This window comes from Passer domesticus, chromosome 3 (genome assembly GCF_036417665.1).
Source record: "Passer domesticus isolate bPasDom1 chromosome 3, bPasDom1.hap1, whole genome shotgun sequence".
Lineage (NCBI taxonomy): Eukaryota > Metazoa > Chordata > Aves > Passeriformes > Passeridae > Passer > Passer domesticus.
The window spans coordinates 24,488,926-24,501,612 of NC_087476.1; the positions used below are offsets into that span (position 1 = coordinate 24,488,926).

The window sequence follows — 12,687 nt, forward strand, 5'->3', positions numbered from 1 at the left end:
AATTCCCCATGAAAATCTAGAAATTTTAAAATGGGATAGAATCATCTATGGAATCACAAGTTTTTTTTGGTTGGAACTTTGGAGGTAACCTGATCCAACATTCTGCTCAAAGCATGATTTTGAAATTAGATCAGGTTATTTAGGCCATTTGCCTGGACACATTTTGAGTATCTTCAAGGATGGAGGTTCCACAACCTTTCTCACAGGAGGTCAGGTTTTTTGACTTATGGTCAAACATTTTTTTCTTATATCAGCATTTTCCTTGGTAGAACTTGTGACTGGTACCTTCCTTCCAGCTTTTTACTGTGCATCTCCAATGGTTTTGTTCTGTCTTCTCTGTATCTCTCCTTATGTAGTTGTAGACAGGAATTATATACTTTTTTGGTTTTCTCTTCTCTAAACAAGTCCATCTGCCTCAGCTCCAGTCCCCTCAGTTTCTGTCTTTCCCAGGGAGCACATAAGTGAAAATACAGCTCCAACTGCCGAGTAGTAATTTGAGGGGAAGACTAATTTTCCACAATGTCTTGGTTATGTTCTTGGTAACACAGCCCAGTATTGATCATTCACATTTGCTAAGAGGGCTCACTGCTCACCTACATTCAACTTGCTGTTTCTCTGTCCTTCTCTGTTAAATGACTTTCTACACTGGCAGTGCCCTGACAGTACCTGGGCAGTTCTGGCTCAGAGATAGGATTTGCCATCTGTCTTTGTTGAAATTCACATTTCTGTCAGGCTCATTTCTTCAGCCTATTAACACTGCTCTGAACAGCAGCCATGCATACTAATCATTCCTTAAAAGTTTTACATTCTCCACAAACTTGCTAAAGATGCCTTACATGTGGCTGTCCAGATTGTTAATAGAGATACAAAAGTGTTGCTTTTGTGTTGTTTCCTGGGGAATGCCATTAATAAACAGAAACCAGTCACTTAGGTCTGTCGACCTTTCACTATGCAAGTCCACAACTGACCTTGTAAGCAATTTACCTAGCCCAATAAACTAGAGGAACACCACAGAAATGCATGAAGAAAATGTCACTAAAGACAAGGTAAATTATATGTACTGCTTTCCTTATTCTCTAATAAGGAGAGCCAGTAATTTCATCATGGTCATACTGTCTCATCATATCATCATTACCTGTCATGGTAAATCTACACATCCTGCTTTCAGTCTACTCCTTTAAGTTTGTGTGCCTGGAAATGGCTTCCAGGAGAAGTTCAATAATTGCATTTTAGATGAAATATAATTAAATCCTGCTGTTTCTCACATTACCAGAATATTTTTTATTCTTTCTGTTCCATACCAAAATCTATTTCCTGTCTTGCTTTCATACAATCTCATCCCTTACTCTGATATATCTGAAACTGACAGACAGAGTGATTTAAGGGGTTATCTGTGTCAACTTTTGATTTTATTTATAACACAAACAAACAAACAAACCATGTCAAGAGCAAAAGAATGTCAGATGTGATGTGTTATAGTTGACAGAGCACTCTGGGGATCCAGGAGAAGACCTGTCACACTATGCAAGTGATAATTCTGCTTTCTGCAAGTGTATAGATCTATTTCTGATATGACAAGCACTTTGTATTGTTATGGGGAGGGTTTACTTTGAGTGCTCCTCTATCATTTTCTCTCAGGGCTTCAACATTAAACTGGCTTTTACTTAGGTTTTAAGAAGGAGGTCGTTCAGCTGATTAGCAAAGGCCCTTCAGCACCTTGGAAGCTAAGGGAAAAGGCTTCATTAGTGTAGAAATAAAAGTTATAACTTGACATTTTAATAGTAAACACTTTTTAACTGCAATACTTTTCTGTAACTAGAAAAACAGTCTCATTTTACTCAGTAGCTAATTTTTTAGGAGAGTAATTGCAAGTCTTTCTGGACTGTTTTCTTGCCTGTTAAAAGCAGCAGCACGAGAATTGCTGCTGTAGATAAGAAAAGTTAGAATAATTTTTATGAGCATTATCTCCACAACAGTTGGATCATTATTTTTAGAGGAAAAGCTGTAAAGAATGTAGCAATAGGACATCTCCTAGTTTTCTATTCCCTCTGACTGTTACCCCTCTAAAGGCACAACTACCATGAGCCCCATAATAATGAAGTTCTTCCTATGCCAGAATGTAATATTATTTTGACCTTAGCACTGTGGTTAGTGACATGGCCTGTTATACAGAAGCAATTTAAGTATAAAAGAGTTAGTTTATTTTTAAAAGAGAAGCAAGGCAGGCTGAAGCTCTACAAGGCACTTCATTACCAACCTAGCTGTACACTTGCAAGAGCTTGTTCTGGTGTGAATGCAATAACATCATGTTTGACCTGACTGAGTAACAGTGTGACAGTGATGTTCTGAGCAGGCTTCCTGGCTGATGTGAGTCTGGAAACATAGAGCCACAGCACCTCAGCTCACACAGCACACCTGTGAACTGTCTTTTCATCTCCACACTGCCAAGTACTTGTTTATTGCTCAGCCTCATGTTAGTCACCAGCCTCTTGCAGCTGATCATCTCAGTAAAGAATATGAAGGGCAGATGTGAAATCCATCATGAATTTTTGGAAACTATCTAAATCTCCAACAAATCTCAGCAATCCGGTACTATTTTCTTAGTCATTTATTATGCTTTTTTGTTGCCATGGAGCTAGCTCTAACATGTACAACATCACTGTGCTATGACAGATCTTTGCTTGCCACCCATTTTTATCCCTGATCATTGACTTGTCGTCAAAATACCACACATGAAAGTATCCCTACTAACCCATTTTTATAAACATTTCTATATTCTGCTTTTCTTTCCTCAAGTTGAAATTATATTTGAAAATCCATTCTAACATTTCCAGACACAAATAAACATATTAAGGGAAATATCCTAATATCTTTAGAACAGATACTGGAAGAACACATGAACAGCACTTCTGTGTCTGAAAAGTGTCCCTCTAGCCCGATGTTCAGTCTCTGACAGTAGCCAAGAGCAAATAATATCAAGTGCAACAATTTTAAAAAAGTTTTGATTTACTGGACTCATAATTTAATCAGTTTTGTAGCTAAACCCCATAATCCATAACCTTTTAACTGTGACAATAAAAAAATGGAAATTTATGGCATACAAGTCAGAAATGTCTTTTGAATGAGCCCTGCCAAATAGTCCTTGCTTCCACATACTTCCAGGTGACTTATTTTTAGGAATCGTTATATTGCAATCATTGTGTCATTATCTCGATACCCTGCAATAGGGAGAAAACACATTGATTTTCTGTGGGGCCTTGTAAATTATCACAGCAGGAATTCAATGCTGTTTAAAGTTTCTGGCATTTTGATTTCTGGAGTGTGCTCAGTTCAGGTTTTTGATAGATGTTCAGAAAAATCAAGTGCTGACCTGAACTATCCCCAGTGAAGTCAGAAAAAGATTTCCATAAAGCTCAAGGAAGCTAGACCAGTGCTGAGACTTGACTTTTCAGAATCACTAAACACCCAATTAACAGTGAAATCTGCTGTAAGTGGAGCTGAAACTGTTTAAATATCACTTTGTCTTCCTGAATTAATTAAAGAATAAATATGTATTCTATTACTAATTATAATTAGTTTTAAGTGTTTCAGTTACAAGTAATAATTTGGGAGAAATAAGTGTTCTTGAAAGCATCTATTTAACTAATAAGGAAAACAAAAAGGTTATATTCATCAAGAATGAGGAAGAAACACTTCATTTTCCGATGGTATAAAAGTCAGACATGAATGTAAATAGTGCTTCCGATCACAATAGGGCTTAATCGGGTTTGTACCTTGGGCTCTTGGCAGCTGTAGGGTATGAGAAAGATGTCATTGTTATTAGCCAACTTGCAAATAATATAGTCTAATATTTGGGATTATTCTCTTATCTCACAATTCAAACATATAAATGCAATAAATCCAGAAAAAAAATTCATTAGATTGAACACACAAACATGACTTCAAATGAATTTTGTCAAGAATGTGTGAACACACTACAGGGTTTTCCTGGTTGGCCCTGGATCCTGCTTGTTTCTGACATTATTTTTGTATATATGTATCAATATTTGTGCATATAAACTTATTCACATCTATTTCTGTTTTTCTTCTATGACTCTTTTGGAAGGGCCTTCTCCTTGAAGTATTTTTAATGTTTACTGTTTTGCTGATGCTTCAGCACATATGGCCTTATACTTCAGTACATTAAATTGTTCTTCGGCAGAAAGCTGTTCAGTTGTGTTAATCAAAGCTGCAGGAACTCTGGTTGGTGAAAAGATTCAAAAGTGACTCTTAGTTCAGAGATCTTATCTGGATTATCATGCAGCTCCAGTGTGCTGCTGTCTGTATGTGGTCTACTTTGGGCAGAAAGAAAAAGATTTTTCAGATTTTCTATCACCAAATGCTAATGGTAAAAAGTGATTTCTTATTCAAAACAGCTGAAGCATATAAGGGCTTATCTTGTAAAATTTCTGACAGCTAAGTATACACTGGCAAGCATAGTTATACTCCATATTGTGTAGAGATATAGTTTTTAATTCCTCAGGTTCAAAAAGTCCAGTATAATTGATGAGCCTCTTAAATACAAATGTTTTTTATAGGACATACTATTTTAATGTATTCTGCTTCAGCAAAATATTTGACTATGCTCTGTAAAAGAAACCCTCTCATAGGCCTGCATGGCATTAATGCAGAAATGTGTATATTGTTTCAGAAATGTCTAACAGCATTCCATGTATTCCATTTCATAAGCCATTTTCAATAAATGAAGCCCATTGACAACATGGGTAATTTATTGATCTTTTTCAGTGTGAACTTTCATGCATCATTAATGAGATGAATGTACCAGGTAACAATTACTAAACACTTTTACCCTATCTCTCTTTGGAGAGGGGTTGGGACAGGACTACTGTAATGGAAGATTAATCATAAATATCATGTATATCAATTGAAGGAAATGCCATCCAGTTGAAAATATGCCATCCACATTTCTGAATAATATTACATGAAAAACGAGGTTGCAAAATAATCAAAAGCTTGAAGTAAAATGGCAAAAAATTTTGAGCAAGCTTCTTATCAACTCTTTTTTTTAAACTACCTGAACAGGGTTGTATCATATGCTTGTTATCCATCATTTTGGAACAAACACCTGGGGCCATCAGCTGAAAACCAGTGTTATGTGTCAAGTGAATATGGAAAAAACCATACAGATGGGCCATGTCCCAATGCTTTTGAAAAATCCAATCGGTTATACCGGTGTGCCTCTCACTACAGGGTGTCTTCAAAAGTAAGTTCATGAAAATTCATCTGTTGTCTCAACAATTTTACTCCTTTAAGGTTTGATTAAAATATATTCACTTAACTTCAAGACTAGAGCTGTGAATTTTCCTTGATGTTGCCCTTGAATTTTACTGAGTTGAAATTCTTTATAGTTTTTCAGTTGTACATAATCTCTTTAAAGTTGACACTTTGTTATCCCATAGAAATAGAAAAGAAAGTATGCAGTCATAACACTGCAGTTGTTCTTCTTAAACATGTTTCTGAAGGTTTTGTTAATTTGGTAAACCAAATATTCTCCAGCAGAAATACAAGTACAAAGGTATATTTAATACCTTTCTATATTGTGTGCACTATATATATGTGCATAAAATAATAAATTGGTATGAGTTTTAATTTTATTTAATAAATGTAATCTTCCCTTGCTCTCTCTGTTGCTGCTCTAACCTCCTCTCAGGAAACTGATATAATGGAAGAAATCAAGGACAGAGGACCAGTGCAAGGTACGGTAAACTTAGAGGATGATAACATTATTGAAATAGTTAGACTGTGAAATGACCTTGTATCAAAATATTAGAAAATGCTAATTATATGCCACAGTGAAGAAACCAGTCATATGCTCTGTAGTCCATCCAGGGACATTTGGTGGGTAAATAGTGGCCCTAAAGGCAGCAGGACTGCATCAGAGCCTGTGAAGAGTAAAGTGACCTTGCACTGGATATGTTGAAAATTTGTGCAAAATGCATGTGCAGGAAATCTCTGTGCCTTTTTTCATGACAGTTGTTTGGTCATTGGTGAAATAGCAATTTATGGATTAAATGTTAGCCAAACTCAGTTCTGCAGGGCTGGGGTGGATTCCCCCATGGCTAAGGCCAGCCCACCAGACCTGCTTTGCTCTGAAGGTAATGATGAACTATATGGGCCTTCCAGCAAATCATTCAGTACTGAAATAGCCCAGAATTTCTCATTTCAGGGCCCAAATGCTCTTGTTGACGTCTACCAGATTTATATTTTTTTGCTGAACTCTGCAATAAAATTCCCTGACCTCTCAGGGTCAGAAATACAGAGACTTCAGTTGGGGATTCAGCAATGAGTAGGGAACTGCAAACTTTTTTTTTTTTTTACCCTGGGTACTGTCCATTTGTGGCCATGTATGTGCTGGCACCAGCTGAAAATGCAGGTTCCTTCTCACAGCCTGGGCCAGTGTAAGTAGAGAGACTGATGGATGTGGGTCTTGGGATGATGGAGAAAGCTCATAGTGCAGGATCTCCACCTCTCCTGGATGGCTGGCTGATGCAAAACCAAAGAATTTTACTTCATGGCACTTCTGCATTTCTACTGCCTTTAATTATACAAAGAATTATCATAACCTTCAATTTATTATTCAAATGGTTTTGATTGTGAGATAGAATTCATTTTGGTGCATCATGTAGTTGAAATTACTTCTTAAAGCTTTTTATGTGGGCAGCTGCAATTAATCTGAAGTTCAGACTTAACAAGACCAACATCATCAGTCTTTTTTTTTTTTGTTTTGTCCAAGTTTGTTTACTCCAGGAAAATATTATTTCCCACACTGCATTTGATCTAGATGCAAAGACAGTAATTTCTGCTGGCTTTAGGATCCTCAAGATAGAATTTCAAACCTCAAACATTTTTCTGGATTAATCTGCTAGTACTAAATTTTACACATTAAATAATCAATATTCAGCCATTTGTTAGGATTTAGCCACTCAACAATATGATTTTTTCTTTCTTCTAAATTTTAATGCTTTTGTGTATCAGGTTAAGGTAAGGTTGTTTGTAGAAAAATCAAGATATACATAATGGCATATAACTGAGAGTGTGCATCGCTGAGTGAAATCACTTGCGGTTTTTTCTTTTGGCTATGAGTTTTAAATGAATCACAGTTTGGCCCTGGTTTTTGTCATTTTTTTGTCACTGATCTTCTCTTCTATCTTCCCATATTACAAATGCAACCAGGGCAAAAGTCTAATTTTAAAACCATGTCATAATTTTTCTGCAAATGATCTTCAAATACTGGAGGAGGTTTTCCATTATTCATTAACTTGTCATTCCTGACGAACCTACAAAGTGCTTAGGGACAGTTTTATCTAATGTACTAAGCAATATTTAATAGCTGGGAAATATTCAAGATCCTTTAAACATCATGATGATGAATAGACTTTGATTTTTGGACATATTCAAAGTTAAGAAAAAAATACTTTTTTTAACAACTGTGAAGTAGTAGGTTTAGGAATGTAACTCGAGATTTTACGTTATACAGCTTTCAAGTTTGAATGACAATTTCTCTCTGACCTACATCATTGTCTTATATGGTACAGAAACTGAGCAATTAGCATTTTTTGATTCAAAGATGAAATACAAGTTTTTTAAGAAATTCATTTGCAAATAAACATAGTGAAATTTCACCAGTAATTTGAAAACATTCAGATGGACAATCCTAATATTGCCCATACATCTCTTTTTTTTTCATGGACTTTAAGAAATACTCTGACAGTTACAATGCTGATGTAGGAAAATTATCCTCTCTGACACATTAGTCAGTCTTGATTAAAAGAAAGGCTCACACATTGTTGGCAATACATCAGAGTTTTGACCCCACAAAACTTACAATTTCAGCTGTTATGATCTTAGGAAAAATTTTTATATTTGCTAAAGAAAGTGAATCTTTAAAAATATGAAGAAGATGATCTGGAGAAAATGCTTGTCTATATTAATGTATAGGGCTAAACTTTGTTTCCTTTTGTAGCAACTAGTTTTCATTTCTTGTGTCTTTGTATGATTAAAAAGAGACAAAAATTTCCTATTTAAGAATTTTATGCAGGGGAATCCATAGTGGAATCAATATTTTAATCTGCTGCATCTATATGCATAGATCTGACAAGTTCAGCATGACTAAATAGCTCATGCAGGAACTATAGCAAATCTTATGAAAATCACTGCCTTTTCTGATTCGTTAATAATTAATCTGTCCATTTTGGGAAATGCAGTCTTTCCTATGTGAGAAGGAACAAAATTAGGTGGTGGACTGTGATCACCTTGTCCTGTCCAACTCTCAGTCCGGATCAAGACAAAGTCACTGAATTAATAAAAATATCTTAGTGCTAGATCTAGAATTATCATCATCTTTGTCCATGTTGTACTTCTTGCACTCAGACCACTCTAACTCTAATGAGTGTGCCATTATTTAGCTCCTTCTTTCAAGGTATTACACATACATAGCTATATATATATATATTTACACACATATACAAATGTATGTATACCCATGTGCCCAGGCATGTAATGTATATATAATATACAATCATGGATAAAATTCTATCACATAAACTAAAGTTATTCTGGAAAAACACCTAAAAAAATTCTACTTCGTTTCAATGGAAAAAAATTAGGTATGATATCTGTTCACAGAGAAGGATGTGTCTCATTTGGGGCACAGGTTATATTCTCCTTTGTACTTACAGTTGAAGCAGCAACATTGAATGAAACACATGGGCTGAGTCTGTTAACACACGGCTCCACGGTGTCACAGCTCAGATGCTGGGGGGGTTTCACAATGGAATGGCCTAAGCACCAGGCATGCTGGCATCAGAGGAGTCTCCCCTTTCTCAGAGAGGAAGGAGAGTCTTTGCTCAGGTCTCATTGCCAGAGCTTCAACCAAGATATGATGGGGAAGGGGCACAATATCAGGCTTGTCCATGGCAAGGCAATTGGCCTCATTTCACATGTTTTGCTGATTCTCTCTTATCCCCTATAATTTTTGATTTTTTAATATTTTCAGCCGATTATGATAGAGGTTCTTTTAAAGCTAGTTAATTTCCTTCAAGTTTATAAAAATGTTCAGGTAGGAAAAAGAAATTTGTTAAGTATGCCAGACAGAAAAAAATGGCAGCATGATCTCAGCTTAATGGATACTGCAGATCTATACCAGGCACATATGTTATAAATAATAACCACATAAAAAATGGTCAGTGAGACTTATACTTTATGGGACTCCCAAGGTGAAAGGCTTTAGGAAATTGGATTTCACTAATTCTCATGTTCCAAGTTGTGTGGCAGTTAAAATCATAATCTAAAAATAAAATGGAATGAAGCTTATAATTAATGCTTCTAATTCACTGGAATCTAAAGGTAATGTAGACCTGAAAAGTAGTTTCATTTCTCTGGATCTGGTAGCCCACCATAAAGCAAATGGCACTAAAGTGGCAGAACATATGTGGAAAAGAAACCCAGAACTATTTTCTTAATAAACAAATGAATGATGCACCTAAGAAATAATAAATAGGCATAAAATAAAACTTGTAGTCTTCATTCTCTTGCACAAAATCTTCAGTTCTTCAGGTCTTTCACGTACATTTTTACGAAAAAAGGGGGTGATTTTTTCCACACTTTTAAGTAGCAGTCCCGACTTATATGTATACAAACAATCTAGTTTTCTTTAAGGAGATGACTCTGTATTTAATGAACTTTAAGTTTCAGAAAAAGGCATTTCACTCCACCATATTTCACAGGATATACATTTTCTTGAATATGCAGATGCTAGTCTGAACTGGGTAGTTTATATATAAAGCTTGGGGAGATTAATTTTATTAAATTAGATTTCAAAATTTATGTAAGCCTTCACGAGGCAATGTTTCCTCTTACTGCATTAGAAGAAGTCAGTGAGAGGGAGTTTCCATGGCAAGAAAAACTAACAAACTTGATAAGAGATCACAGAGAGAACTCTGTTGAAGTATTTCTATTGGTTCACTCACAGCAGGACACTTCTGAGAAACTTATGCTTTTAGTGTAATTGCAAAGTACACTTAATGCAGTCCAATACACAAGAATTTCACTGGTAAAATGCAAGGAGCAAAGAATAATAGAGGTTATGTTTGCTGATTGTGGTGATTTTTTGTTTTTCAGCTATAATGAAAGTGTATGAAGATTTTTTTCTTTACAAAGAGGGAATATATCGACACTCCCAGAAAGCAGGATCTAAATGGAAAACTCATTCAGTCAAACTCCTTGGGTGAGTAAAGCATATTCTTCTACCATTTTTCTTTGCCAGTTGTGAGTGTAATAAAAGTCAATGATCAGTTTGTAGCCCAAAGATTTGACTGTCACAGATGGAACGCTGATAGCTCCCAGCATAAGACTGATGTTTCATTTTTGCCTTGTCTACAAATTTTAGAGAATATTGAAAAGAGGTGTAGACCCATCATCTCTTAATCTACTTTTATATTTGTTTAAAAACTTCAAATAGAATGTTTATAGAATAAACCATTAAACCCCATATAAATATAGTTAAAACCCACATACACACACACATATTAAAATAAAAAAATTTATATGTGCATATATACACACTATATAAAAATACTTGTTTGGGTATTCACAAATATTCCAAGTACATATCAAGTTGTGAACAAAGTTGATATAATTTTCTTCACATATGCCACCAAACAGAATGCAAATAGAAACATGAAAATTGACAGTGATCTCCTACTTAAATGGTATAGCTTACTGGCACAGCAGTCTAGGCTCTCTGTGCCCTGAATAGAAACCACCTGCTGCTGAGATGCTGCTGATTTTATTTGGAAAACTGCCTCAGAAGCATGTATGAAGTACACTAGTGGATTTCCTCTCAAATGCAGACCAGGGCCACTATGTTAAGAAGACAAGTATCTAATAATACATATTTTTGAATTACTGAGCACATCATGAGGCTTCATTCTTTGCCATGGAATATGCAAGGATGAATTTTTATTAAATCAATGAGTGAATACACAGAAAAATGACTGTAGAATCTCAAGAAAACATTTTTTGGTGGTCTAGAATATATAAGTAATGATTCAATGTGTACTAGGAAAATTACGGAGAGTATTTTCAACAAGTATTTCAAGAACATAAAATTGCAAAATAAGGTTAATTTTGTGCTTGTGATCTTAGTAAAGATGTCTTTGTGAAGGGCATGGGAATGCCCTCCATGGTTGTGGAAACTGCCGGCTGTGGTTTACAAGAGTGTGCTTGATGGTGTCATAGAAGTAAAGAGAAGCAGCAGGCTTATGCAAGATTATCTGTGATACTGCTGCAAAAAGTATTGACCCAGGCAAATAAAGGAAAAACTCCTGATCAAATGCTTATAGACAATATTGTGCAGTAATGAAAAAGAGAAACTGGAATTTAATATAGAAAAATGGAGCACTTAATTAGGAAAATATGTTTGTGGAGGACAGATGGTACGTGTTGGTACTCCGTATGTACCAACCATATGAAGTTCCACAAGAGGAAGTGCCAGATTCTGCACTTGAGATGGGGCAACCCTGATTATACAGACAGACTAGGAAATAAGATGTGCCACAGAAAAGGACCTGTGGAACCTGACTGATTGAAAGTTGAATAGTTTCCTGGCAGCCAGGAAGGCCAACTCTGTGAGTTATCAGGCCCAGCATTGCCAGCCAGGCAAGGGAGGGGATTGTCCCTCTGCTCTGAGCTGGGGCAGCCTCACTTCAGGTGCTGGGGGCAGTTTTGGGCACTGCAATATAAGAAAGATATTAAACTATTAGAGGGAGTCCAAAGGAGGGCAAAAAAAAGATGTTGAAGGGCCTTGAGGGGAAGCTGTATGAGAAGCAGCTGAGGTCTTTTCAGCCTGGAGGAGACTGAGGGGAGACCTCACTGCTCAGTTACAGCTTCTTGTGAGGAGAGGAGGAGGGGCAGGCACTGATTTTGCTCTGTGGAGATCAGGACAGGACCTGAGGGAACGGCCTGAAGTTGTGCCAAGGGAGGTTTATGTTGGATATTAAAAAGAGATTCTTCACCCAGAGGGTTGTTGGGCATTGGAACAGGCTCCCCAGGGCAGTGGTCGCAGCACCAACCTGACAGAGCTCAAGAAGCATTTTGACAATGCTCTCGGGCACATGATATGACTCTTGGGGTGTCCTTTGTGGGACCAGGAGTTGGACTCAATGATCCTTGTGGGTCCCTGGCTAGTCAGCATATTCTATGATTCTGTATTTCTGTGCTGAAGTGGATGCTGATTTAAATGGGAACTGACAGGCTGTGCAAAGAAAAGATAGCATCCCTTAGGCAAGGGACCACTACGAGCAAAATCTGAGCTCCTTGACTAAGACGCAGATATTGAATGGTCACTGGTAAACACTGAGAAGGAGGAAAGATCTGATGTACTGAAAAAGATCTTAAATGAAGGAAAAAGAAGAAAACTGAAGATGATATTATATAAGAAACCTCAGACTTGTTCAGAGTTTAATATGGGGGGAATGCATTTTCTTACTAACTCATTTACTTAATTTGAATATTCCTGAAGTATCCAATGGATCCAACAGTATAAAGATTTACCAGTCCTGGAATTGTCTTAGGCACAAATGTTGAAATGTTGTGGCCTCCAAGGTTGTGCCATATAAAATGCTTGCA

The 12,687-nt window shown here is 36.4% G+C and overlaps 1 protein-coding gene across 1 annotated transcript in view; it reads left to right on the forward strand.

The window, feature by feature from the left end:
• The window catches only part of TINAG (tubulointerstitial nephritis antigen), a 44,892-nt gene that overhangs the window by 15,487 nt on the left and 16,718 nt on the right, over positions 1-12,687 (forward strand). Inside the window, exons 7-9 of the mRNA XM_064412211.1 lie at positions 5,083-5,263; positions 5,711-5,756; positions 10,180-10,285. Coding sequence (XP_064268281.1) covers positions 5,083-5,263; positions 5,711-5,756; positions 10,180-10,285 — 333 coding nt within the window. The remainder of the gene's footprint in view (positions 1-5,082; positions 5,264-5,710; positions 5,757-10,179; positions 10,286-12,687) is intronic.